The sequence below is a fragment of the Pteropus medius genome, unplaced genomic scaffold (genome assembly GCF_902729225.1).
Source record: "Pteropus medius unplaced genomic scaffold, Ma_sr-lr_union100, whole genome shotgun sequence".
Classification (NCBI taxonomy): Eukaryota; Metazoa; Chordata; class Mammalia; order Chiroptera; family Pteropodidae; genus Pteropus; species Pteropus medius.
The window spans coordinates 50527-77890 of record NW_024340696.1 but is presented as its reverse complement, the minus strand read 5'-3'; the positions used below and the strand labels follow the sequence as shown (position 1 = coordinate 77890).

At 35.0% G+C, this 27364-nt stretch overlaps 1 protein-coding gene and 1 non-coding gene across 3 annotated transcripts in view; both read right to left on the bottom strand.

The window, feature by feature from the left end:
- Nucleotides 1-1011: 1011 nt before the first annotated feature.
- The window catches only part of GTF2H1 (general transcription factor IIH subunit 1), a 31789-nt gene continuing 5436 nt past the window's right edge, over nucleotides 1012-27364 (bottom strand). The window contains exons 2-15 of one of the 2 annotated variants that reach the window (XM_039865312.1): nucleotides 23266-23434; nucleotides 20488-20680; nucleotides 19459-19624; nucleotides 18386-18479; nucleotides 16874-17023; nucleotides 16665-16744; nucleotides 13814-13941; nucleotides 13614-13701; nucleotides 10673-10761; nucleotides 10192-10309; nucleotides 6651-6741; nucleotides 6068-6183; nucleotides 4607-4699; nucleotides 1012-2201 (exon numbers count right to left, since the gene is read on the bottom strand). In XM_039865312.1, the coding sequence (XP_039721246.1) occupies nucleotides 2115-2201; nucleotides 4607-4699; nucleotides 6068-6183; nucleotides 6651-6741; nucleotides 10192-10309; nucleotides 10673-10761; nucleotides 13614-13701; nucleotides 13814-13941; nucleotides 16665-16744; nucleotides 16874-17023; nucleotides 18386-18479; nucleotides 19459-19624; nucleotides 20488-20680; nucleotides 23266-23419 (1647 nt within the window). In that variant the 5' untranslated portion in view covers nucleotides 23420-23434 and the 3' untranslated portion in view covers nucleotides 1012-2114. The remainder of the gene's footprint in view (nucleotides 2202-4606; nucleotides 4700-6067; nucleotides 6184-6650; nucleotides 6742-10191; nucleotides 10310-10672; nucleotides 10762-13613; nucleotides 13702-13813; nucleotides 13942-16664; nucleotides 16745-16873; nucleotides 17024-18385; nucleotides 18480-19458; nucleotides 19625-20487; nucleotides 20681-23265; nucleotides 23435-27364) is intronic. The other variant, XM_039865305.1, reaches the window with a different exon arrangement.
- On the bottom strand, nucleotides 2895-2998 carry LOC120610740 (U6 spliceosomal RNA). Its single transcript, XR_005654996.1, has one exon. It is a non-coding gene; the product is annotated as a U6 spliceosomal RNA (small nuclear RNA).

Here is a 27364-nt window from a genome sequence, read left to right as displayed (position 1 = left end):
CTAAACAGCTGCCAAAATTCATTTTTAAAGGATTCTAAGAGTGCTATATTTCAAATGCAAGGTAGACATGAAATTGAGAGCTCTGCTGAAATCTCCCACAAGTCCTACATTCCCTGAGACTTGGTCACATACCTTAGGAATGTCTTTACTCAGTCCCCTCCTTATTTATCAGAACGCCACTTTAATTTGGACCTAGTTTCCTGTCTGGTTTATTCCAAAAGCCTTCTGGGTTTTGGCCTCCCTAACTGCTAGACTTTTTATATAAAAACAAAACAAAAATAATAATAATAAAAATCTTCAGAAAAACCATTTATTTGCTCAAAATTTTCTCTGAGGTGCCCCATGCCTAATGGGTAAGGTCTAAATTTCTTACCTTGGCATACAAAGCCATTCACCTGAATTAAATTGATTTTCCCAGGCTCTTTTATCTCCCAACCCTCCACCTAACCAACACAGTTTCACTAACACACTGGGCTCTTTCAAAGCCTTTATAACTTCATCATGCTTTTCCCTATCCAACCTTCAAGGCTTAACTAAAATGTTACCTCTTTAGTGACGCCTACTCAGTTCCAAAAAGGCTTCTTTGGGTTCCATTATTTTTATCACTTAATCTTTAACAGAGCACTCAACAGAGCAATTCTTTACATTTACCTTTCCCAGAAGGCATACTCTTCTATTTCAAACGTTTTTCTATCTGCTCCATTGCTATTCCTAGAGTAGTTGTGATAAAACAGCTGAAAAGCACTTTGTAAAACTGTAAATTGTAAAAGATTACACTATTACTATACTGATCTGAAAGAGAAATGAGGACTGAAGCAGAAAGTGATGTTGCTGCTTTCTTTATACCAGTTCAAAGTCTGAACAAGTCCTGAACTGTTATAGCTATTAAATGAATGATAACCAGCTTGTAAAATGGCTTTAAAAAAGAATGAGTAGCCTTCGAGCAGCCCACCCAAGTAATATCACACGTAAGGAGAAATCACAGGATGTATTACAGTTAAAAAGAGTATCTATAAAAAGTTTTACTTTTTCTGTAACTTTTAATACATCTAAAGTCTTAAACAGTCAGCTGATCCTATTAGGAACAAAATATGGCATGGATTCCAGAAACAAGAACATATCTATTTTTTTTTTTTTGCATTTAGGCTTTTCAGTCATCATGCAATGATTATCGATTCGCCAAGGGCAGTAAGTCAGATACTGGAGAAAAGGAGATATGAGAAACATCTTTATTTTTTTCTAAAGAGGTGAAAATAAGTAAGATTTCTTATATTTCTTGCTCATAAGATTTTTAAACTCTTAAAAATGCAATTTCCTTTTTTCAAAGCACATGCCATTAAAAAAAAATCTCAGCAATGTACATTTGCACTCAAAGAAAAACATGCAGTGCCATTGTCTTCTGACAAAATTCTGCATAAAAACCTCACGCAACTTTCTGCAAATATGTTCCCTCTTTATCATTTAGGGACTCCAAACCACAAACATTCAGTGCAATATTTATTGTTTCTTATTTCCGTAGGAAACACAGGACCAATGTCTTCTGAGTACAACTGTTTCCTGATGGTTGAGCAACAGTCTCTCTGTTTTATTTTAAAGTACTCTAACTTGCTGATATAAGGGACAACTAGAATTCAGTAAAACTTGAGGATCAAGTGGAGGATGGAGGAGAAATACTTAAGGTGTACCCTGTGCCATAAACTTAGAGAAAAAATTTACACAGAAAAACAACAAAACACCTCAGATTTTTTCAATGCACCCTTTTAAAAAGTTTTTTTTTTTTTAATTTCTGAAAGCAGCTTAATGTGAATCAAAAGCAGTTCCTGAGTAACTGCAGTAAACAGTGTCTTTTTAAAATATATTTATATATATATATATATATTTGCAACTTAGCTCATTTTGGTTCTGCCTTAATTTACCTCCCCAGCATTTAATCACTTCCTTTCCTTTCAGTTCACAATGTGCAAGTACGACAGCATCAGCTCCAAGAGTTGGCGTGGTGCAGATATTTCTTGTCACTTCTGTGTGATCATCTGCATGTCTGTCAGGCCAGGTTTCCAGAGTCACTGCAGGTAACAGTTCTCTTAATCTCACAAAACCTGTGAGAGCCAGACACTTCACGTCTTCTTCATCAGACGCCGTGACTGCCATGTATGGAGTTTGTTGTAGGCTGTCTGAAGCATCTCTTCTATGTGACTTACCAACTGAAAAACACAGCAAGACACTTAAAGAACAACTGACGAAGTAAATGCTTCTGATCCCGATCTGGCATATACTTCAGAGTGTAGTTTCCAAGCTCACTTGTATTTCCCCAATAGGGCAATGTGTAAGCCCTCTGTGAAGGTGTTATCAGACACATTTTGTACAGAAAGGTAGAAGAGATGGTAGGGTATAGTAGAGGCTGGAAATTTACCTGCTCTGTCTGGGTTGTAATGTCTGCCCTGTCATTAACCAGTTATAGGACAACATGAAAGTTGTAATTGTGCTCTAGGCTTTTCCTTCTGTCAGATGAGGGAGGTAAACTAAACTGGTGATTTCTAGATTTAAATATTAGTCTTGACTATGGCCAGGGTGGTAGCATCAACATTATCTTACAGAACATCTGAAAAATACCTAACCTCCTGAAAATTCTGATACAGCAGGTCTGGGCTGAGACACAGGAATTTAGATTTTTCAAAAGCTCCTGCAGTGCATTCTGCTGCTTAACCAATATTGTGAAGCATTTTTCTATGTTCTCTAGGGTCTTTTCCAGCTATAACATATCAGGATTTCAATATAACTTAGTAGACTGCAGAAAATCTAAATGGTTTCAATGCTTAATACAAGTACTATGCCATTCCTTAGGTCAGGAATATAAACATACACACAATTTTTTTTGATGCCTGTGACACGTGCACAAAAATATGGAACGCTTCACAAATTTGCGTGTCATCCTTGTGCAGGGACCATGCTAATCTCTGTATCGTTCCAATTTTAGTGTATGTACTGTTGAAATGAGCACAGAACTATATATCTTGAGTAGAAAAGATTTTGACCTCATCATGGACATAACTAGAAGTCAAAAGGACCACACTGGTCATTAAGCAGAGAAAGACTCCAGAGGTATAATGTCTTTGGAATATGTTTCCTTAGAGGTGGACAGTGCTTATGTGGTTGGAAGTAAAATTCTTGTAAAGTCTACAAGTCAATTTTGGCAGTATGGGGATGGTGATCATAAAATGATCTTGTGTGGTTGCTCTAGCCTTGTATTAAAAACAAACCTAAAAGTCCTGGGCACGAAGTGACACTTTCCACTCACTACCTCACCCACTGCCCCACCCTTCTGTAAACAATCAGGGAAGCTTCAGGCAGACTATAACCTAGGAATTGTTCACAGAGTGGCAATTTCTGCTTTTCTTTGCATTGCTAGGTTTGTGCTTGCTACCTAGGTTTTCAAAATAAGTGTTTTTAGGAACATACACATAGACTATAAATCTATAAAGAAAAGCATGAAGATGATTATGAATGCCTGGGTTAGTCATGGCCTTGGAGAGGGAGGAATAGGCAACTGGACGGGGCACTCAGAGAATGGCTATAGGTACTGGTAATGTTCTATTTCTTACTGCAATTGGTGGGTACAGAGGTATTTGCTTTATTTTAAAAAGCAAATATGTATTTTATACATTCTGAATGTATTCTACATTTTATCATTAAAAAAATAGTACTCTGAGGTGTACACCTAAAACTAATATAATACTTTAAGTTAACTATATTTTAATAAAAAGCTTAAAAAAAGATCTTCCTAGATATCAATGAGAATCAAAACCTTGCTTATAGTTTTACACTCTGGATGCCTAGAAGACTTTTCTACAGACTGGTTTCTGGGTTCATTTATTTCAAATCTTATTTTCTCTCTACCCATGTTCTTTTTGTGCCAGGACTGTGGAACACATTCATACCACTTACACACTCTGGCCCTGCACCCTAATGTCACAATATTAGATGAGTTGACAAGATAAGCAATACAAGCATTCCTTAAAGCCATTTCTACACCAAGGTGATTAGTAATAGCTTAACTATACATGAAGTGATTGAAAAACACATAGATTAACCCACTAAGCCCAAATAAAATGTATACTCCACTTGACTTCCTCTACCCCAAATCCCAAATGTCTGCTGCTAGTCTTATGTATGCTATGTAACACAAGGGAAAGTGAGATGCAAGGAAGTCAGAGTAGAGAGAATGTACCCCTACCAGAGTACACTTAATTGCATATTTCACAAAAACATATGACCATGTGAACACATGGCCAGGGCTTTGGAACAGGCCCAGCAAGTGAGATTCTGAAGCCCAGCTTCATTAACGTCACAGAAAATCCATTTCTAATCACTGTACTTACCAGACTGCATATTTATGTGTGTCTGTTTCACACTCCACACCCTAAACTTCTTAAAAATAGGATTATGTCCTATTCATCTTTGCATCTCCAGTTTTTTTTTTTTAAAAAACAAAACAAAAAAGTCCTGAGCAACAGAAAAAAAACAATATACCTACTTGTTTACTCCAAAATAAATAAATTTCATCATTTACTACATAGGAAATCAGGCCAAAATCAGATTGTTGCCTTACGTTTGTGCTTAAATACTGTCTTCGAATTTTTTCTTGGAATGGGCAGAGCTTTGTAACTTGGAATCGTTCCAAATTACTTTTCATTTTCACTACCTAAAAAAGGTGAGAGAAATAGTGAATTTCAGAGAAATCTCAAAGAACCTATAGAAAGCACAAGAAAAATACACAGAGGAAGGTTACTTTTTTTGAGATTAACTGGCTTCACCGTGCAGAAAAATGATACCTAACATAGATTTTTTAAAATTAAAAAAACTATCCCAAAAGTAATAAATGATTGTAGAAAAATTTTAAAAAAGCAAACAGTAGAAAATAAAAATATACTTATTCTATTCTACCATTCATAGATCATTAATTAAACACTTTGGTTCATAATTCATATCCTCGACATTTTTTGTGCATGCGTATAAATGTACATTATAGAAAATATATAGTACAGATTTAAAATTTCACTTGGTTTAATGTAAACATCTTTCAGTCATTAAATACTCATCCAAGTCATCATTTAAATTGATGTATAGTATTTTAATGTATGAGCATACCAAATGCTTCCTTAACCAATCCCCTTCTGGTAGATATTTAGGCCATTTCCACATTTTCTTTCATAGACAGTGGTAGAGGAACATCTCTATGGTCTCTATGGCTAAATTTATACACATTCTTAATTATTTCCTTAGGTTAAGTTTCTAAATATTGAATTTCTGGTCAAAGCATTTTTAAAAAGGTAAGTACTACCAGGAGAAGAAAGGGCTATTCCCTTAGCAACTTAGCCAACAGTGATTATTTTAAGGATTTTCTTCTTTTCCAGATTAAAGATGAAAAATATTCTTTCACTGTAGCTTTAAAGATCATTTATTTGAATACTAGTGAGTATGAAAATTTCTGTTTAGGTTTATTGGGCCATTTGCATTTTTTAGTGAACTGTTAAGATTCTTTTGCCTATTATTTTTAATGGGGCATTTATCTTTCTCTTAAAAACTGTTTATGAGAGCAATCTGTATAGTAAAGCTATTACTATTAATACTATAAATATTTTTCTATTTGTCAACTGTCCTTTAATTGGTTAGAAGAGTTTTAGTGTTAAATAGCTAGCGCTATATTTGTTGTCAATCTCAGTTTAGATTTCATCGCCTCTAAAAAATGTACCAAGTAAATAATTTTACTGATGTGACTTGTTTTGGGTCTCTGTTCTTTAGTCACTTTTAGTGGCTCAGAGGTAAATACAAGTTTTAAGATGTATGATCGAAAGTGGTGGAACTGGTCTGAATCTCAAGTTTCTTCAACTATAAAATTGGTATCAACACCTATTCCATCAAGATGCTAACAGGCTTAAATGAAATAATGTATTCAAAGTAGTTACCCAAGTAGTTACCTGGCACATGGTAAACACTTTCCAAATTCAAAATACTACCTTATTAATTCACACTACCACAATAGCTGGCTACGTCTGGAACTGGTTCTGACCTTTTCTTCTAGGAATGGTGTATTAACAGGAAAGCAGGACCAGAAGTGCCGCAGTAGTTCCCCAACAGCCACATACAGGTGTTTCAATTCAGACTGAATATCATTTGGCACCATTTCTGCAAAACAAAGGTACATAGGATAAAAGCTATTTTCATATACGTATAGTCTCTGAAAGAATGACCAGAGAATAAATCTGAATGTGCACACTTTCCAAATGCCAGAGCAGGATGTACTATTCTGAATCAAATTACTGATTTTGTGGCTGACATCACAGAATTTAAATTCTCTTCGGATTTTGAGAAAACTTTTAGGTTCCCCTTTATTCTAAGAGATAGAAAAGAAAAAAAAGAAAGCTTTTATAATGATATAGAGACTACTAATATGCCACTGTTTGTAATATTAAGACAATTCTGAAATCTAAGTTATCATCGAGATATGTTTCAGGATCTGGATGCATAAAAACTAAACAAAAATCCCAGAGATGTTCCAAAGAAAAACAAATAAACTTTAGCCCTCCCCTCAACTTGCTTTTTAGAGCTTATTTCAGTAAAAGGACAGCCATAGAAGGTGTCCCAACACATACGGTTTATGGCTTGCTGTGTCCCTCCCTGCATAAGTGCTCCTCCAGGTGACAGTGCTGTGATGGTACTACTGGCAGCACTACTTGAGAGAACCTGAAAGAAAACAGAGAGAAAAGTTTTCCTCTTTTTTTTTTTTTTGCCATCTTTCTTACTTAACATTTCAGTTTTATGGCAAAATGTCCAGTAAGTCTTTATTTCTGTAAAAATACATACTTTATAGCAACCAGAGTGGATTACTTTCCATGAGGCCAGAGAATACCTACCAATCTTCCAGGAATACTAGGAAAGTCCACAGGTACCTCAAAACTCACAAGCTTTAAGCCTTTTCTTAAGCACAAATTCAACTTTAACTTGAACTTACTATTGAAGGAAAAATTGAGTTTAAGAAAACATGTCAAGTAAAATAATATGTTAACATATATCCTTTCTGGCAGCTAGGGGGAAAAACCCAACACAGCAGAAATACATCCTTCGTCATTTTTCAATGAACTGAATATACTTAGTGAAAAGGAGAAAAATGTATTCCTTACTGTGTCAGTATCAACATTTTGACCAATTTATTCAATGAGTGTCTAATAAGCACTGTGGCTATAGAGAGGAACAAATCATTTGTCGAACAGTTCAAGTGCAGGGTTAGTGTGTCTAAAGGTTTTCAATGGAGTTTTCACAAGTATAAATCCATTAGTGTATGGGCTGGATAAAAAAATAAATTAAGCTTGGCATACAGCAGAGCACATGACAACCACAAGTTAAGGGGACATGAGAGTTCACTTTACTCCTATTTCCTTTTGTCAGAAATTTTATAATACATTGTAACCAGAAGCTTCTGTGACTACTGAGCTTTTTGACTAGCCACTGGCTATACTTAAGTATACATACCTGAGAACACATCATCTCTTGGGCCTTCCTGACTCAATTCATGTGTCTCAGATAATGAAATCACTTTGGGGGGATATACAGTGAGAAGAAGGTAGATGTGGGAAAGAATGTTAATATTTAAGACTGATCACAGCTTAAAAAAGTTAGGTGGGTCTACTTGGGCAATTACAGCCTAAAAGGAAAGTAGTTAAATAAGCCCAAATTTGTTATGTGTACATATATATATTTCCTAGCTGTCTGCTGAGGAGACAATAACACCAGGAGCAAATGACATCCCAACAGCAATGAGTACACTCAGTACTGAAATCTTGGTTTCTAAATCTACCCAGTACTAAAAGGAAGATTCTATGCCTGGGGCAGGGAAAGTATAAGATGAACCTGGAACATCTATCTCACTGTGCCATAAAGTAAGAAAGTGCTCAAGTACTGGTAAGGACACTATCAGAAAGAAGCCAGTGCGAAGGGCTTGGGAAAGGTCTGACTACAGAGAAACCTAGGTACATTTTTTTGGAGGTGTCAAAAAAATTTTTTTTTTTAAATCTTGTGTTAGTTACATAACTGTATATATTTATTCAAACTCACAGAATAGACTAAAAAAGATAAATTTTACTGAATGCAAATTATACCTTAGTTTAAAAATATATATATATCAACAACCCATAACCCATAGAATAATGTAAGAATACATGGATCCGTGCAGATATAAACAAACACAGGAGAAGGGAAGCAAGCTCTTCTTTTTAACACAATGTTAGCTGATAAATGTAGAGTGGATGATGGAATTGGAAAATCAACATTTAACTACTAGCAATAATTGCTTTTGGAAAGAATCACCAAGGATTCCAAAAAACTAATGAGTAAAAAGTTTGATGGGAAAGAGAATAGTCTTAAAGTATCTCCCCACAAGATACTTATTACAAAGAAAAAAATAGTAATTTTTTGGTAGAGAAACCGAGCAGATACTACCTTAACCAAGTGATCATAAGTATGTGCTTTCTGATATAATGCACTGAGGATAACACATCATTTAGATATCACTTAGGTGGTGTTCCTGCTCAAAATGCATAATGTCACTACAATCTTAAGGAAACATTAGAGATACTCAAATTAAGGGCAGTCTACAAAAAAACTGGCTACTACCCTTCAAGTATCAAAAGGCAAACAAAGATTGAAAATGATTCCATTTTAAAGGAGACTACAGAGATATGAGAACTAAATGCAACTCATGAACCTGACTTGGATGCTGGATCAAGAAAAGTTTTCTTTTGCTATAAGGGACATTAGTGGTACAACTAGTGAAATTTTTGTAAGACCTTTAGGTTAGATAATACTTTTATTAACGCTAATTTATTGTTTATATAACTTTATTGTGTTATGTATGAGAATCTCTTGTTTTTGGAAACACATATTTGGGGTAAAGGGATCTACTCACAAAATGGGTCAGAAAACATTTTTACAACTTTCTGTAAATCTGAGATTACTTCAAAATAAAAAGTAAATATAAGTCGCAACACGTGATAAGCACAGGTATAAACTCAGTGCCTTGGTATTTATAAAAACGGAAAAGGAAAAAACTTGTTACTGTAGATGTTGTGGATTGCTTTTATGGAGGCAATAAAATCTGAGATGAGTTTTGAATAATTATTATTAGCTCTTCAGGGGCACAACAGGGTAAGGGCATTCTAAGAGAAAGCACTAGCAAAAGCAAGGAAACACGAAGATAACATGATTAAACAACCTTGGGTACTTTAGTGTGTTAGGATGGAATACAGGACTCTTGGTTACGTGTGGTAGGGAATGGAGATATGGCTGGAGTTGGGACTGGAGATGTGGACAGGGTGAAATTATAAAGGGTCTGGCTAGACAAGGACATTCAGATAATTACAATGGAAACAAAGGAGGGCAGTGAAGGTTTTTAAGCTGCAGAGTGATAAGATCAGATTTATGTTTTTAGTAAGATAACCTGCAGTGGCAGTGTGCCAAACTGATGAGGTTTGCCTAAACCAAGGTAAATGGAGTCAAGAAATACTAAAGAATTGACAGAACTTGCTAATCAACCGATGTATGAATAAGGGTGGGAAAAAATGAATAAGCTGTTTTATATGTTCTGAGTTTGAGGCCATGCAAAATGATGTCCAGAATTTTTTTGGAGATTTTACCAATAAATCTGTGTAAACAGGAGGAAAACTTTAGCAGTCACAAAACTCATCTTAGTTTTCATTATCATCTTATCTTCAGACACTTCTTGAATATGCCAAATATCTTTTCTCCCTACCTTGATATTGTTTAGCAGAAATATGTCTTTAAACCCAACTAAAATATTAGTTATAGTTCAATTTGGTTGTGCTCATCAAATGAAGAAGTATCTATGGGAATTCTGGTTTTCTTTCTTTTTTTTTTCTCCCTCTTTAATTCCCCCTTCCCACTTCCACCCCTGACCTATGGATGTTGCCTTTTCCTCTTAAGAACTGGATCTCTGAAGGTGGGGTGTCTCTTCCCACAGGCTCACGGAGTGCACCTGGGGCCTGGTGCCCCTGGGGTATGGTCAGTGGCTCCACCTGGGGTACGAACCCAGGACCTTCTGTGTGTAAAGCAGACGTGCTAACCCCTACACTATGGAGCCACCTCCGGAATTCTGGTTTTCCAACTGCATAAGTTACCTACCTGAGTTAATTTGGGTGTATAAGCTTCCATTTCTTGTCTAATACTTTGAAAAGAATTAATAATGTCCTGACTTGTTGCATACTGTAGTGACTGGATTGGAGTTGGACCATGATAATACCTAAAGGTTAGCAAAGAAGAAACTATTATTTGTAACATCATCGTTTGTCTTTCAAATATTTTAGCAATTCTCAATACATTTTCCCCAAAGCAAAAAGTAATTATAATATGAAGAGATTTTGATAAAATAGTTCATATAAGGATGAGAAGAAAACAGCACAGAGAACCAATATTTATTTCCTTGGCTCTGATCCTTTAGGATCCTTTCCTGAGATGCACAAAGTAAATTTTTAAGGCAAAAGGACACTGTACTTTTATGGTAACAAACTAAAACTTGAATGCCATAATTGCAGAATAAATTCTAGTATGACCTTTGTTATATAACTATTCTGCCCCAAGTTAATTTAATATTGACCAAACTTACCTATCTGACTTCTTGAGATTTAGTGCAATTGTTTTTATGGAATTATTTTTTCCCAAATCTTCATATTCAATTGACTCTTGTAACTTCGCCTATAATTATTAACAAAGAACCTTTTATCACAACTTTCCCTTATAAAAGTAATAAACATGACTAAAAAAATAAAATTGTAGAGAGTAAATTATGAAGTCTTCCCATCACGAGCTTCGCTTCCTAGAGTTGACTGCTCTCTGGATGGTTGAACCTGTTTTCTCACCAACCACTTATGCCAGCCTACGCTCTGACCATACTATTACTGAACTTTTACTTTTTGACAATCTGGTAGGTGAAAATATGTATTTTACTTTTTTCTCCCCCAAAGGTGTAAAAGACTAATTTTTATTTGTTGCAAGTACTTTTTCTCCCAATTTGGCATTTTTTGGTTTTAATTATTCCCTTTTTGCTTATTCTTCTGTGGATTATTTTTTTTGCTTAAATCTTTGATCCACTTGGAATTTACCTTGGAATTAAGAGTAAGGTAGGAAATCTGAGTTCCTTTTTACTAAATTATTAGTCTTCCTAATAACCATTTGTAGGATAATCTGTCTTTTCCCACTGACTCTAATATGCCATGTTTATCATATACTTAACTCCTCCATGTATTTGTATTTTCTTATGAACCCTTATTTTGGTTTTATTAATCTGTTCTCTCCTGTACTAGTAACGAACTTCTAAATTTCTATACCGTTATAATAAACACATTAATTATAAAAAATACATGAAGACAATTTATGTAAACATTTGTGAAAATAATTCTACAATATTTCATCCTCTACACAGCTATGAAATTCATCTGGTCAACTCTCATCTGCAGCTACCAAGACTGCGATCAAAACACTTATTAAATATATCACAAAAAAGATCAACGTGAAAACTTAGTATTTTAAGTTACCTGTATTTTAAGAGTCTGAATAGTCCTCTTGTAGTAGAGAAACAAATCTGACTTCCGCATCATATTCAGAATACACCTAACCTAGACTCAGCCTAATTTAATACCACGTTTTCAATTCTATATCCGTCAGCCAACTTCAAGGCATACTAATGTCTTCATTACTTTTCCTGTATGTCAAGCTTATTTTTACTCTTGCTGCTGCCTTATCTAAGTCATGTCCCTACCCAACCTCCCATAACCCAAACTGTAAACTTCTGCTACAGTATAGTTAGGTCACCTAACTTTCATACTGAATTGAAAACTCCATAAATATAAGAACTCTATTATTACTTCTAAATCTTTCATTCTACGAAACCCTCTGTAGAACACAGCAGACAACTACTGACTTGAAAGAATATCTAGAGTCAGCATTTATTATTGAATATTGTCAAAAGTCACACAGTGATTTTTCACATTTCTCACTACCAAGAATCAAGGCTACTTAGTGAAACAGTAGTGCAAAGAACATAACTTCCTAGATTTCTTCTTTATCTAAAACTTACATTTTAGTTTTATTTTTCTTAATCAGAAAAACATCTTATTGGCTTTGCTAATTTTAAAGGTACATATGCCTATAGAAACATATTAAGTTACTGAAATATAGGAAATAAAGTATAAGACTTACCCACAATTCCTTTACAGAAAGATAACCATGTAGCATATTCTTTTAAAGGCCTTTTTAAAGTTCGTAAACTTTTTCCCCCAATGTGAAGTTATTTCATACGATCTGCTCTGTGAACTATTCTATTTACTTATTTATATTCTCTTTGGTTTCTACTATAAATAACATAACTATCATACTTCAAGTTTTGTTTTGTAATTATTCTTTTGATTTTGTCTTAGTTATAGACTCTAAACTCTGAGGACAAGAACTCTTATTCATTTTGTTTCCCACCACCTATTTTGAATTTTAGACAATTCAAAAAATGGTTTCTTGAATTTGAACTATTGTTATGGTATACGTAAACTATTTTTAATCCAATATATCATTAATCCTTTTAAAGTTCTTTTTTCTCCCCCCACTTTACCTCCCCGCCGCCACTTCCACCCCTGACTTATGTATGTTGCTGTTTCCTCTTAACAACTGGATCTCTGAAGGTGGGGCGTCTCCTCTCACACGCTCGTGGCGTGCACCCGGGGCCTGGCGCAGCTGGCACACTTGGGGGTCCTGGCGCACCCAGGGTATGGTCCAATTTCTTAATGGCTGTTATCAGTCTTCATTGTATGGATGTACCATAGATATTAGGATGTTTGCCATTTTCTATAATGTGTAATGAGTATTTAGATCTAAATCTTTACATATCTTTATTTTTTAAAAAAATAAATGTCCAAAGTGGAATACTGTCCATAAGTGGAATTAAGGGCATAAATCTTTAAAACTGTAATACATGTTACCCTATAGAAAGCTTTATCATAATTTATTTTTATAATTGGGGAGGGAGAACCTTATAAAAAAAAAGGATAGAGTAGCTTGGCAAAGTTGCAGGGAAAAAAGGAATACGTAAGTAGATAACTCTGTCTATACTGCCCCACACCTCAAGTGATTTCTTCAATATTTAATGAAAAGACCTATCTAGTCTTAAAATGCCAGGCTTCATATGAGGGTTAAATCTTATCTTTTAAAATCATATACACGAATCTTTGGTTTTTCTCTCATACTGCCTTCATTGATACTCTTTCCCAGAAAAAAGAACTAACTCATTGTCAATGTGTGTATACATGTACATGTGAAGGGGGAAAAAACCCAAACAAATAATGAAAATAGTTAACAGACTTGAGTCCATGGAAAGTTGTCTGGCAAGCCAAACTGAAGAAGTACTCAAAATGTTCTACAATTTAAGCCAAATGCTTAACGTTTTGGTCAGAAGAACTAAGTCATTTGAAATAATGAGGATCAACATAAAGTACTAGTAGTTACACAAGGTTATCTGGAGAAACCTAAGCCCTAACTGTTCCAGACTTTTTCACCCATACCCTTTTGACTGCTGGCTGAAAGCAGTCTGCATCTCCAGAATTTCCATCGATGCTGCTGGGCTCACCATTTTGTTCATTTTGTGCTTCTCTAAAAACAAATAAAAAAAATTAATGTTAAAAACCACAAGCAGAACACCACCACAACTCCATCTTACCACCTTGGAAAGCCCTGTTTCTGCACCTTTGCATGTATACTTAACTGTTTCCTGAGACCTGCTGCCAGGACCATGGCACTGTGATGGTTAAATCTCTTGATGATGGCAGCATTACTATTCTCCTTTATGGATTTAGAATTAGAAGTAGATGGCACAGAGGAAATGCCATAACCCTATGAGAAACAATTTAGCAAATTAAAAATTAAAATTCTGATTTTATATGCAGAAAAGACATGCTTAGTTGAAAAAGTTTCTGAATGATGGGACTTTGTTAATTCTGAGTATTACTAAGCATTTACAGGTAAACATTTAAAAATAAATGACATTATACACATAAAAAATTAAGAAATACCACTAACTCCTTTTATCATGACCAAAAAAAAAATCTTAATTTTAAGCTCTATATTTTTTTTAAGAGCAATTTTGGATCTAGTTAGCAAAACATTAAAAAAAGGAACAGAATACAGTGGAAAAAAGCATGGACTTTGGAATCAGATATGAATTCCAATTCTAGCTTTATCACTTTTCCAATATTAGTCTAGGCAAGCTCTATAAAATGGGATACTGGAGAATTAAACTGGATAACATTTTCAAACATGTATTGAGTGCGTGCTATGTGTTAGCACTTATAGACAGTAAGTTGATTAACACCTTGTGCCAAAGGAGCCAAAATACTAGCTAGTGAGATGCTGGGCTATAAGCTAGTATGTAGATCAGAGACATATTATAGAGGGCTTTTTGATGAACTGAATGTTGGAAGAGAAAGAAGGGGGGAATCAAGGAGACTATTAGGTTTTGGCTTGAGCAACTGAGTCCATGCGGGGTGTGGGTGGTGTGTGTGTGTGTGCGTGTGTGTGTTTTTTTTTTAGCTGAGATCGGGAAGATCCAGGAAGAAACAGGTTTATAAGGATGGGAATCAAAAGTTCCATTTTGGACATGTTAGGTTAAGGTGTCTGTGAAATACCTAGGTGAAGATATCAAGTAGGCAGTTGGATATGTGTTTTTAGAGTTCTGGGATTAGACAGACCAGGGCTATTTGGGATTCATCATTACATATTTAGTACTTGAAGCAATGAAATGGAGAGAATGAATTCAGAAGGAGGCCCAAGACAATATCCTGGGACAGTTACAACAACTCGAGGATGACAGGGAAAGAAGAGGCACCAAAGGAAAAACTGAATCAATCGACGTTTCCATTAAGGAGATCAGTTATATAAATTTTATATATCCATACAAGGGTGTACTATGCAGGCACTAAAAAAAAAATTAATACTAATAGTAACAACTATTACTTATTGAACAGCTACTGTGTACCAGGCTCTTTTAACTCTTGTAGCAATCCTATCACGTCAGCACTTTTCCCCCCTGCATTTTAAAAACTGAGATATAACTGAAATACAGTAAGTTTAAGGAGTACAATATGTTGATTTGATACATTTAAACATTACAATATGATTACCAGTATAGCTAATACCTCTAATATCATGTCATGTAATTAAGCCCTAATCATTTAACAACTTTGAAATTTGTAATACAGTATGTTAACTGTGCTGTGCATTAGAATTCCAGAACTTATTGACCTACTAGTTGCAAGTCTGTATCCTTAAACATCTCCCCAATTTTCCTACAGCCCCCTACAGTCGGAATTATTAACCTCATTTTGAAAGAAAACTGCACTTAGAAATGTTAACAACAGACTTTAAGCCAGGTAATTTGGTTTTAAAATCTATGTACTTAATAACTATGGTATATTTAGCTTGAACTGATACTGGTAATAGGCAAAGTAAAGAAGAAAGTTATACACCTGCATGTAATAATATTTACCATCATTTTTATTAAAAAAAGCACTATATTTTTTTTTCTTATCATATTAAATATACTGTAATCTCTAAGCTTCCCTGAGCTTTATTTTTTAAGAATGTTTAAAGAGGGCCATGTTTGTAATGTGTTGAGATTCACCGATGAAGTAACTGAGTGCTGAGAATTACCAAGGAAAAACTGAATTTCATTTTGGAAATGACTCACCTGGGCATCAAGGATTATTTTCTGTTATTTAGACTGTAGGACAAAATTTTAACATTGGTTTTCTCACCTGGTGAGTAAATACACTAAAATAAGAGGAAAATGTTAGGGGGGGAAAAAAAAGATAGAAAGATATGAGCATGTGTACATGGCCAGCAGAAAAGGAGCCAAAAGAAGGGCAAGAAAATTAAAATATAATAAAACATAAGAGTGTAAAGAGCATAACTGAGGAAGGCAAGTTCTTCCTAGCCTAGAAGATAGAGGCAGGGATAGAATTAGCCTTGATTAGAAGGGATCATCTCTTTCTCTGTGATTGGATAAATGTTTAAGTCCAGAGGCATGATGTTGAGATAAGCAGCTCACACTTGACAGTCTAGCTGTTAAAACACACTGTGGCTAGTGTAGGGTAAGGGTCATGAGCTTGCTCAAGGTTTGGCAAATAGTGGGCAATCAACAAATGTTTGTCTTTCTCTTGTCTACTAATACTTACCCACATTTCTAGAGACTAATGTTAGCTAGAGCATAAAGCCAGAGTCATCAACATGTTAAGCCTTCATTATTACCTAGAGAACCACTGGGGGTGGATAAGCTAGGAAAATTCTTTTAAAAAAGTTTTAGCAACTCATATAGGCATTTCAGTTCTACAAGGCAACTTTTTAGTATATGTGCTGCCGAAGCGAGCACAGTACAAGGCAATTTTAACAGCAAACAGTTCTACTGAAAAGCACTTCTGATAAATCACTCCAAATAACTATTTTGTTTGATTTACATTCTCGCAAGTGGGACAGCTAAACTTAAGGCAATTTTAGAACTATAAAAATGTTGAAGACTAAGAAAAGACTCTTCTCTCATAAATTCTTTTATTACTACTTACTTCATCTAATGGTTTATCTTCCAGAGCTGTCAGATCAAGTAGTGGATTTTTCACTCCTAATGAAACCATTGTTTTTAACCCTAGAAAATCAATGAAATAAAAGGTTGATCAATTCTTTCTTTTCTCAGAAATTAAAAAATTCACTAACAGCACTAATGATTAGAGAGCAGCAAATTAAATGCTAGAGTGTGTCAGGAAAAAACAGTTACCTTTTTCATCTATTTTGGCACATTCTGCAAACAGGTCCTTTGACCCTGTATTCAGCCGGTCCCTGTGAAAATAATGAGACTGAAAAAATCGTGTCCAGAATTCCTTTTCTGTCATGTTGTGGGGAACGTTTTCTGCATATTTCATTTTTACTGTGGAAGAAAAACCATAATAGTTACATTTTGAATTTCCCTTTCTTAAAACCTCTCAAATTAGTTGAAATATAGACTAATAGCAAAAACTAGATTATGAAACTGCTCAACTTTATATACTGTATATAATAATCTAATTGTAAATATGAAATATAACTTGAGAGGATACCTTTATGAATTCTAACAAATTACAAACAAAATCTTATTTTGTACCAAGAAAATTAACAAGTTTCAAAGGTTTAGTAGAAACGCCAAGGATCTTGGCGTCAGATCTGAGTTTGCTTGTTTGACCATTTATATATGTACACTTTTAATCCAAGACACTATGTTAGGTGTTGGGGAAATAAAGACCTCAAAACCCAGGAGATTAACAGTTCAGCACTCCAGAAGCTCACAGTCCAATGAGCAAAGAGGTTAAGAGCATGGTCTCTTGAACCAGAGAGCCTAAGTTTAAAATTCAAGGTTTGCCACTTACTGTCTGTTTAACATTGGGCAAATTATTTACTCTCTCTATATCTTGGTTTCCTCATCTGTAATATGGGGGTAATAATACGATCTACTTCATAAGGTATTTGTGAAGACTAAATGAGTTAATATACATAAAGGCCTCAGACTAGTGTCTGGCACATAACTAAATACTATACAATTATAGTTATTATCAGAGAGATATGAAAACATTTTCATTACAATGTGTTAACAGACACAGGACCCTATAGAAGGAAAGGGGAGAAGGCTTATATTTGTCTGAAGAAATCAGGATTTTATAGAGGTAGTAATGAAGCGATGCTTGAACTGCGCCCCGAGGGAGAGGAATGTTTCCTAAGAATGAAAGGGGCAGGAGTGAAGAAGTGGAAAGATAGAACAGCATGTGGCTTAAGAGAGCACTGTATGGTCAGAAGAATAACTGAAGCAGTGGCTCTCAACCTTAGTTGTACATTAGAAATCACTAGGGCTGGGGTCAAGACAGTTATCTTTTTAGAATCGTTTCTGCAAGGAAAATGATTTGAGTTAGAAAGGTCACTCTGGAGTCAGCATGAAAGATGATTTGAGTTAGTGCTATAGAGAGACTCATTTATCGATGCCTCTGGAGCATGTCATCTTGCTCAAGTATGTTTAAGGGTAAATAAAGTTTAAGAACCACCAATGAAAAGAATGGGAAAGTCATCATACCAAGGAATTGATAACAGCACATTATATATTAAACCCTAACACCTACCGTGTGTCAGGGACTAAGTAAGGTATTCTATATGTATATATTTTTGCACATGACCAGGAATAAAGGTAAAACTTTTTGTCTTTCATTGATATTTACTGAATTCATCCAAACAAATATTTTAAGTACCTAGAATTGATTCTTCTTACCTGCTGGATAGGTCCTAAATATGGACTCAATGATATCAGAGGTTAAATTATATCTCAGACCATTACATCCATCTGTTTGGGGCCGGACATCAGCCTAAAATAAAGACCATATATCTATATATACACACACATGCACACACACATATATGTATGTGTGTATACATATTCATTAAAATATTGGAGGAAGATGTCTATGCATGTAACAGACACTGGACAAAGGTGGAAAAACAGATTTTCTGAATGAACTACAGAGACAGAGATAAGTCCCTCACTTTTACTTTGGCAAAGCACCAGGCCTCAAAGAAGCCTGGGCTGATTTCACATAAATTTACTAACCTATAAAATCTGCTTCTTTGAAAATCCAAATGGTCAAATAGGCCTATTTACATGTGGCGACAGGCAGATAGCTAGGGGAGCTTTAAACAGAAACTGTACAGTTACCAAAATTATTATAGATCTTGGTTACTATATAAATATCTGACTGTTTCTTTAAGGCTTTATTAATTCAATTCACTACTAAGCATCCAGAAAGATGCCAAACATGTAACTGGTACTCAAATTTTTGTTAAATGTATAAATATCTCTTCAGTTCCTCCAGAGTACAGATTAACTGAATCCCATTTCCTAATTCCATAGGTAAGGTATTTTCAATTTTTCTCTAATATGCATTTTATAAATTTCACTTTTTTTATATGGTCATTATATTTAGCTTGGGATTTAGTATAAGTAAAATACAGCAATCATAAAAAAGGTATCAGAAAGCCCTAAATTTAAAAGTATTAGGGGAAGTAAGTATTAGTCCAATTGCTAAAAGATTCTCTTTCAAAAACCCATTTGATATCTAGCATGCGAAGGTCAAGTCCAAAAACCAAGAAAATATAACTAACAAAAATCTAAATTTAAAAAATGCTGTATGTATTTAAAAAATATTTTAGAATACCATGAATACTGAAGTCTCCATTAATTTACTTTAAGGAAATGCTAAACTTTATAAAAGAAATAGCATTGTTAACAAATCATCAGGGCTTTCTCTTTTTTCCCGCCTTCTTCAGAAATCTAGAAGAGTCACATACCAGAAATGCTGCAGAAATGCCAACATCCTGCTTATGATTGGATGTGGAAGAACTCTCTGTTGAGTTCATATTTAAACGATTGGCCCAAAATTCCTCAGCACTGATCACTTGGCTTACAACAAGATCTTTATAAAGCTGAAATAAAACAGGATCTTCTTGCAGCATTCTGCAGATAAAACATATTGAACATACTGAACTTCTAAAACAAAACACCATTTAGGTAACATTTTAAAGACTTTAACAACATAAAATTCTGAAGCACACAACTGTCATTTTGTGATTATTTGAGCAGCAAAAGTCATGTAGTTCATTTGTTAGTAATTACAAGCAAAAACAATTTTTTTGAGGAACAAATGAAGTGGAGATAAATGGAAGTCTGAAGAAGCAAAGACAAACTCTTTGAAGGCATGGATTTGATCTTATTCCTTTCTATATCCCAGTAACATAAAGGTCATTGTCTCTGTATTTGTATTGCACTGTATGTATTCTTTTTCACAAACAAAGGTGAATGGGGAAGCGAGAAGGTACACTTGAGATTTTCCAGCAAACAATTTTTCGCAGTGATAAGTACTCAGAGCCATAAGCATTGATGGCCTGAAAGATACTGGTGATGGAATAATTCACTGTATCAGAAATTCTCACCATTTTACATGCTTTCTCAACTTTTTAACAGTATGTTTCCTTTCAGGTTTCTTATTCATAAACATACTTCCAATAGCTTATCTTCTCTGTGAAAGAGAACTGGGAAAGGAATTAAAGAGACCTTAGCACCTTTAAATCTCAGTTCTATTCCTAATTAGATGTTAGGCTTGAGATAGTTAACTTCTGAGGTTATGCATTCTCATTTGCCCAAAGCCAAATAACCAGTAAAATGCTAAATTCGAGGACGAAACACACAGGTAAAGATACTAAAGCCTGTGTATTTTCCTATACCACACTACTGAAGCACAAGGAGAGAGAAACAGCAAACTATTACTTTACTATGAGAACCTAGTGTCTCTTCAAAAGGCTATTCTTTTCCTCCTTCACCTGTTTTTCTCTTCAAGTTCTTTATTTGCTTTCCTCTTGAATTTGGGCAGCAGCTGCTGAAGAAGGTCTTTCACTGCATCTCGCTCTTTGACTGCTGTGCTTTCATTGGAAAAATGGAAGTTAGTTGTGTCCCCTGCATGCAGGACCAGCTGAAGCTGAATTTTAGCTTTTCCTTCTGGACTGATTTTCTGGCCTAAAACAGAGGCATGAGGTTAATCAGGTGAGGACAGACTGTGGAAACTGCCATATAATAGGTTACTTCTTTTGCAGAAATGCACTTTTCTCAAATAATTCCATACATGTTAAATGTATAATTAATGTAAAATTATTCCATACAAATAATTCCAGAGCATGGTTCAATGAATTCACTGCTAAGACTCTGCTAGCTTCTTCAGTATCCTTTCTGTGTAGCATATCTCACCCACTGCTTCCACCTCCACACAGTAAAGTACTTTTGTTTTCATTCAACTGAGGCAGATTGCATTAAAGTTTTCTAAACAGCCAATTAGAAGTCTAGACTCCACCTTAAACAGCTGCTTCCAATCAATAATACAAATTTGTCATGATTCAAAAAACTCCAAAATATAGCCCATGGCTTATTTATAAATTGCAAACATGTAATTTTACATTTGAGAGATTTGTTGTCACCACTTTAACCAAGTGATCAAATTAGCATCGTTAAAAGCTGGACAACCTGACACAATGGGCTTTCTGAAATGACAGCATAGGAAGTAAATGCCACTGACTATGCGTTGTTCTTGCTGAAATGTTTAACTTGAGTATTGTCAAGGCTGTAGACCTGACTTTCAGTTTGTAAGAAATACAGGTATACAGGAATAAATTAAAACCTTCAAGAGACAATCAGACATAATTAGAATGTGTGATATTCTACAAACCTATACTCTTAATGAAGAGACTAACAAAAATTACAACTACATATGGGAACCTAAACTGAATATTGATTTTAAAGTCACAACTCTAAGAAACATTATTGGGACAACTGGGGAAATCTAAAAATGGTCTGAATATTGTTAAAATTTTCTTGGTGTGATAATATAAGCAAAGTGTACACAAACATAAAAAGCAAATATGGCAAAACAGTAACTGTAGTATTTAGGTGGGATGTTATACAGGTATATGTTGTACCATTAAATTTTTCCATAACTTTAAATATTTTCATAATAAATTGAGGCTGGGAATGTCAAACTGTCTCTACATAATGAAGAACTTGTATTTTCAAAGAGTGGGCCTCTGTGGCAAGTAGTGCCTGTCTTTGCAAAGGAAACAGAGATGGAGGGGCTTTGTCCCATTAAATGGGTGACTCATGGTAGCATGAACATGCTGCCTAGAACTCTCAGCTCAATCCAACCTAAACAGAAATTTTTTCAATGAAGATGCTGCTTCTGAACCAACATTTTAGATGAAATATCTTTCTGCCAAATGCAGCATAATGAAACAATATACACTGTCAGCCAGCCTATTCCATTTTCCTATTTCCCCAGAACAAACTACAATTCCTTCCCAGGCATCTTTTCTCAGTCACTGCTTTATCTTTGCTCTATCTTAGCTCTTGCCCTTGAGTGGCCTACTTCTGAAGTTTTTAAACTAACTGCTGATTTTCACCTTAGTAATTTATTATTGATAACTTTCAATGGTCTCTTTCACAAGTGGACATTTTGTCAAATATTCAACTTCAAACAAAAACTGATCTGGTGCAGATCTAGATTTCTATCTGTGCTCTCCTCTCCAACAGCTGAGAAGTGTGGAGAAATAGGAGGTAGGCATTATTTTTTATTGCATGCTGTGGGTATCACAATGAGTGTGTTTTGCAAAAGCTATAGAGCTAGCTTCCCATTTAATAGAAATACTAATATAAGCAGTTCCTAATTCATGAGTTTATTCTAGCACAAATGTTGGTAAGACTAATGTCGAAAATTTGGTAAGGCATTTCCTCTCAGAAACAAAATTTTAAAACAAGGTAATCTTACTGGAACAGTGCACAAAAGACCAGATGCTAAGGTGGTACCGAATTATGATGAATTTTAAACAGTATTTCCTTTTGAAAATTAAGATTCTGAGTTATTTCAGTGGAGAAACATGAGGATCTTGGTCTTTTCCAGCAGCAAGCAGAGGTAAGTCCTTAGGGCAACTGTTCATACACGAAAGACATTTGTAAACCGAACACTTGAAGTTGAGGGTTGTCTATTTTTCAGGGTGTTATCTTCCTTGAAATCTACACACCATTTTTATCTAGGAGAATCTTATACTCAGGAAAATAAATAAATCCGTATTACTCGTCATAGTTAGATACTGCAATTTGTCAAGGACTTTGTTGCCTAGACTCCTCTGGGGTCTCTCTTATTCAAAATCGTTAGAGTAAAGGTTCTAAATCCCAGGATTTGCTTATTATTATTATTTAGAATGTAATTATTATTGAGCTACAAAGTACCAAGCCCCCTGGTAATAATTCAAAGTTAATCTTTGAATTATTAAAATTTGGAAAGAGAAGGGTATTTAATTTTTGCCTTCATACTTAAAAACCGTAAGAAAAAGGATATAAAAAATTATGCTCTGCATTTCTCCCATCTATATTCAGGATAAAATTGAGTCTATCTTCTCAACAGATGATGGCCACATAACTAAAGATTAATTAGACGATTAATAAGACAACTTGATTAAATGATACAATTTTATTAAAGGGCAAGCTGACATCATCTATCAACATATTAAATGCGTGAACCATCTGAACCAGTAAATCCACCGTAGGGTAGTACTTACATTTAATATCCGCATACATGTGGCTGATTGTAAATCTATCTTTGCCTTCAGGTGCCCAAGCAATTCTTTCTGCCATGAGGTATAGAGCTCCATCCTGCTTCTTTTGACGGACCTTCTTTACAATCAGCAAAACTTCTTCAGATGAAGTTGCCATGATGGCTAGAAGGTGCTAATAGAGACAAAAAGATTTTACATCTCAGATTATGGTCAGATTTATTGACTTCTAGAGTCCCTTCCAAATCTAAAATCTAAATAATAAACATGGGGAAAAAAAGTATTTTCCTTCATTCAGAGATGAAGATAAAGTTGTATGGGATTATTTCTTCAAGATCAAATTTTTTCTCGTATCACAGGGGTAAATTTATGTGTTTATAACATCCGGCAGTTTTTAAACCATTTCTACATATGCTAATTAAAGTATTTTAAATTTATTTTTATTTTCCTCAGTTAATATTCTTAAATCTTAAATGCACAATTTGACTACAAATGGGTGGTCTTTTATGTAATCTACATTTAGAATTGTAGAACTTTAGAATTACACAGGGCCCTAAACAATATTTAGTTCGAATTGTTTCAAATGAAACAACTATTGGCCCCAGGGTTTGTGTGACCTTCCCAGAGCTGAAACCATACCCACATTTCCTAACTCTTGATCTAGGTTTCTTCCTGTATGCTTAAACAAAACAAAACAAAACAAAACAAAACAAAACAAAACAAAACAAAACAAAACAAAACGAACCAAGTCTATGGCCATGCTACCCTGAAGGCGCCATATCTCATCTGATTTCAGAAGCTAAGCAGGGTCGGGCCTGCTTAGTACTGGGAAGGGAGACCACCTAGGAATACAATGTGCTATAGGTATTTAAAATTAAACAAACAAAACAGAAGCAATATAGCTTCTAAAAAAAAAAAACAAACCCAAGAATTAAAAAAAAAAATCTTTTTATTAAAATGTTACAAATAACAGCACTACATTTTGGACTGCAGAAGTCAAATCAAAGATTATCTACCTGACTACAACTTTGTTGATTTTCTTATTGCTATATGCAAAGCATTAAAATAGGAGCTGGGCAGAAAAAACACGTATGAGTAGGGTTGTCAGATAATATACAAGATGCTCAATTAAATTTGAACTTTAGTATAAACAAATTTTTAGTATAACTACGTCCTGAATATTGGATATACTAAATCATTATGTAAAATTCAAACTTAACTAGATATTCTGTATTTATTTTTACTTGCTACGTCTGGCAACTCTTTGTAGAAGATCCTTATCTTCAGCAAATTATTTAACAGGGAAATTAATGAATTTTCATAATACAAGGCATATATGATGAGTGCAGTAATACAAACAGGTGACGAGAGTATCTCCCCACTAACTACCACAGCAAAGTATCTGGAAGAGATGCTAATTGCAGTTCCTAAATTTTGATGGGTAGATATTTTAGCGTGATGGTTTTGGAGTTCTGTTGCCCTGAGTTAAATCCCAAACTCACTGTTCGCTAGCTGTGTAAGCTTGGATAAGTTAATCTCTAGTATGAAATAAGGCTATAATACCTGCTTTACTAGGCTGTTTGAGGATCAGAGATAATGTATGCACCAAGCACCTGCAACACAGGAGGCACTCCCTACATGGTAATACCTACTATTAAAACATCACATGGCAAAGAGGGTATTTGTCAGACATATTCAAACGTTAATGTTATGCAGTAATAGTAATATTGAATAAGTAATTTTATTTCAGTGTATGAACACTGTTGAAAAACACCCTACAAATTGTTACATTTTAAAAATATGTTCCTTTATAAAATGTTCATAGAACATTGGCATGGCAACATGGGACAAAACTCAAAGTATGCTACCAATTCTGTGATAGCAAGAATGCTTTCAAGTGTTGTCGATCGAGTTCACCATTTGAGTTTTAAATAAATAATGAATTCTAAAGTGAAAAATTCCTGCAGCAACACTTATTAATTAACATGTACTTTTATGGAGATGTTTCATAATTTACAATACCAACTTTATCTGTCAAAACAATACATTTTAATAAGTTTTGCAGTCCAAAAATTCTTATTATGTTTCCTACTTTTTCTTCTCTGTTGGTTCTCCTGGTTCTACTTGATGCTTTTTAGAAGTATGGTAATTGTTTCCATTATCTGATTCCACTGTCTCCTCACTTCCTGGGAGAAGCCTAGTTTTCTTATCTCACGGTTCCTTGGGGGGTCATCACCCATGTCCTCAAATGTTAGGCCATTTTATTGCCATATTGCTCTGGAGGGGGAGGTTTCTTCTCAGTAGTGTAGATCCCTGGAGGTGCTGCACAGTTAGACTTCCATATTTTTGAATTCCTTTGGAGGCTCCTCAGGTACCTGGACTACCTCTCCTAGTCTGCTGAGTGGATTGTAGAGAAAGACTGAGGGAGTTATGCTCTGGAATAGCTGTCTGTTTTGTTTCCACAGTTGCCTGATGACTTTGCCAGATTCAGGGCCCTGTGACTGGTCTCATCTGGCTGGCTAGCTGTTACCTTCCTCACTCAAGGAGCCTGAGCTGCTGCTTCCCAAAGATGCTAACCAGCTCAGGGTATCCTTCTCCTTGGCTGCCTTGATGGCTATGAGTGATGACCCCAAACTGAGAGAATTTAATTCTTAACACTTCAGATGCTATTTTCCCCACCTTTTAAAAATCAAATGTGTTCAAATGCTCCCTGTATCTTGGCCTAAGAGCCATTTGTATATGGCTAATTTGTAACATAGGAAAAGGCCTTGAGCTTCTCGCCCCACCCCCAACACTTCTCCCCAGTCCTGGGCGTTTTAAACACTCAACTCAAATGCTAGAGGCTTGGGTGTGGCTATCTGGAATATGAGGCTGAAAAGGATTCTGAAGCTGTCTGGGCTCAACAAAGGACGCCATGATTGATGGTGATGCCTGCCATGGGCTGGGATGGAGAAACTGGTTAACACAAGTGCCACTTGTAAGCTATTTCTGGGAACAATGAATATGCCATCAGTTATTCAAAATAACAGAATTTCTATCTGGATGTAATGAGAAAGTAAGCATTAGGAAGAGTGGCAGACATTAAAAGTGATAGAAATCAGCAATTATAGATCTTTATAATGATATCTGAAAAATAAAAGCTAATTACTTCTTAAACCATCACCTCTTAGGATTAAGGAAAAATACCATTGAATTAAAAAACTAATATTTCTTATTCACTTAAGCAGTGATTTAGAAATAAAAAATACGAGTTAAAAGAGTGAAATCTTAAGTCCTCTGAAGTTGACTACCCCAGTTTTGAGTAGCCAAATCTTCCTATTTATAGGTCTTCTTTCTGGCTACTCTACCCCAAATATGGAAAGGAAAAGGGTTGGTGTGAATACATTCATTCAATAAATGTGTATTGAGCCAAGGAGTCTAGGAGTTATCCAAAGACGAATATCTGTCAATTGTGATTCTGCTTTGAAAGAGCTTCCAGACTAGTGAACAACATATATGTGTGTTAGTGTATACCAATTACAGTATGTGAAGTCCCAAAAGAAAGACAAAAAATGGTCTAAATTAAGATTCAGTCAGTTTCTTCACACAAGAAGCTTTGTCAAAGGTTTGTTAGATTTTAGGGCAATCAAAAAAAATTTAGGTATAATAAACAAACCAACCAAATGCATAATTCTTGGGTGTTCTATTTGATCTGTTTTGACAATTGTATACATTCATGTATCATTGCCCAAAAGACAAATAACATTTCCATCACCCCTGAAAATTCTCTCATGTTTCTTTCCAGTCAATTTGCTTCCTCTCACCCTCCAGCAAATAATTTCTGATTTCTATCTTCATAAATTAGGTTTTGTCTATTCTACAATTTCATATAAACAAGATCATGTATTCTTTTGTCTCAGCTTTTTGTTTAACCTGTTTTTTGAAAATCACCATATATTACATGTGTCAGTAGTTCATTCTTTTTCATAAGTAGTTGTGAAATGGATATCTTTTAAAAAACAAAAGACAAAAAATGCCTACAGCACCTGGTCTTCCTAGGTGGTCTCCCATCCAAGTACTAACCAGGCCCCACCCTGCTTAGCTTCCGAGATCAGACGAGATTGGG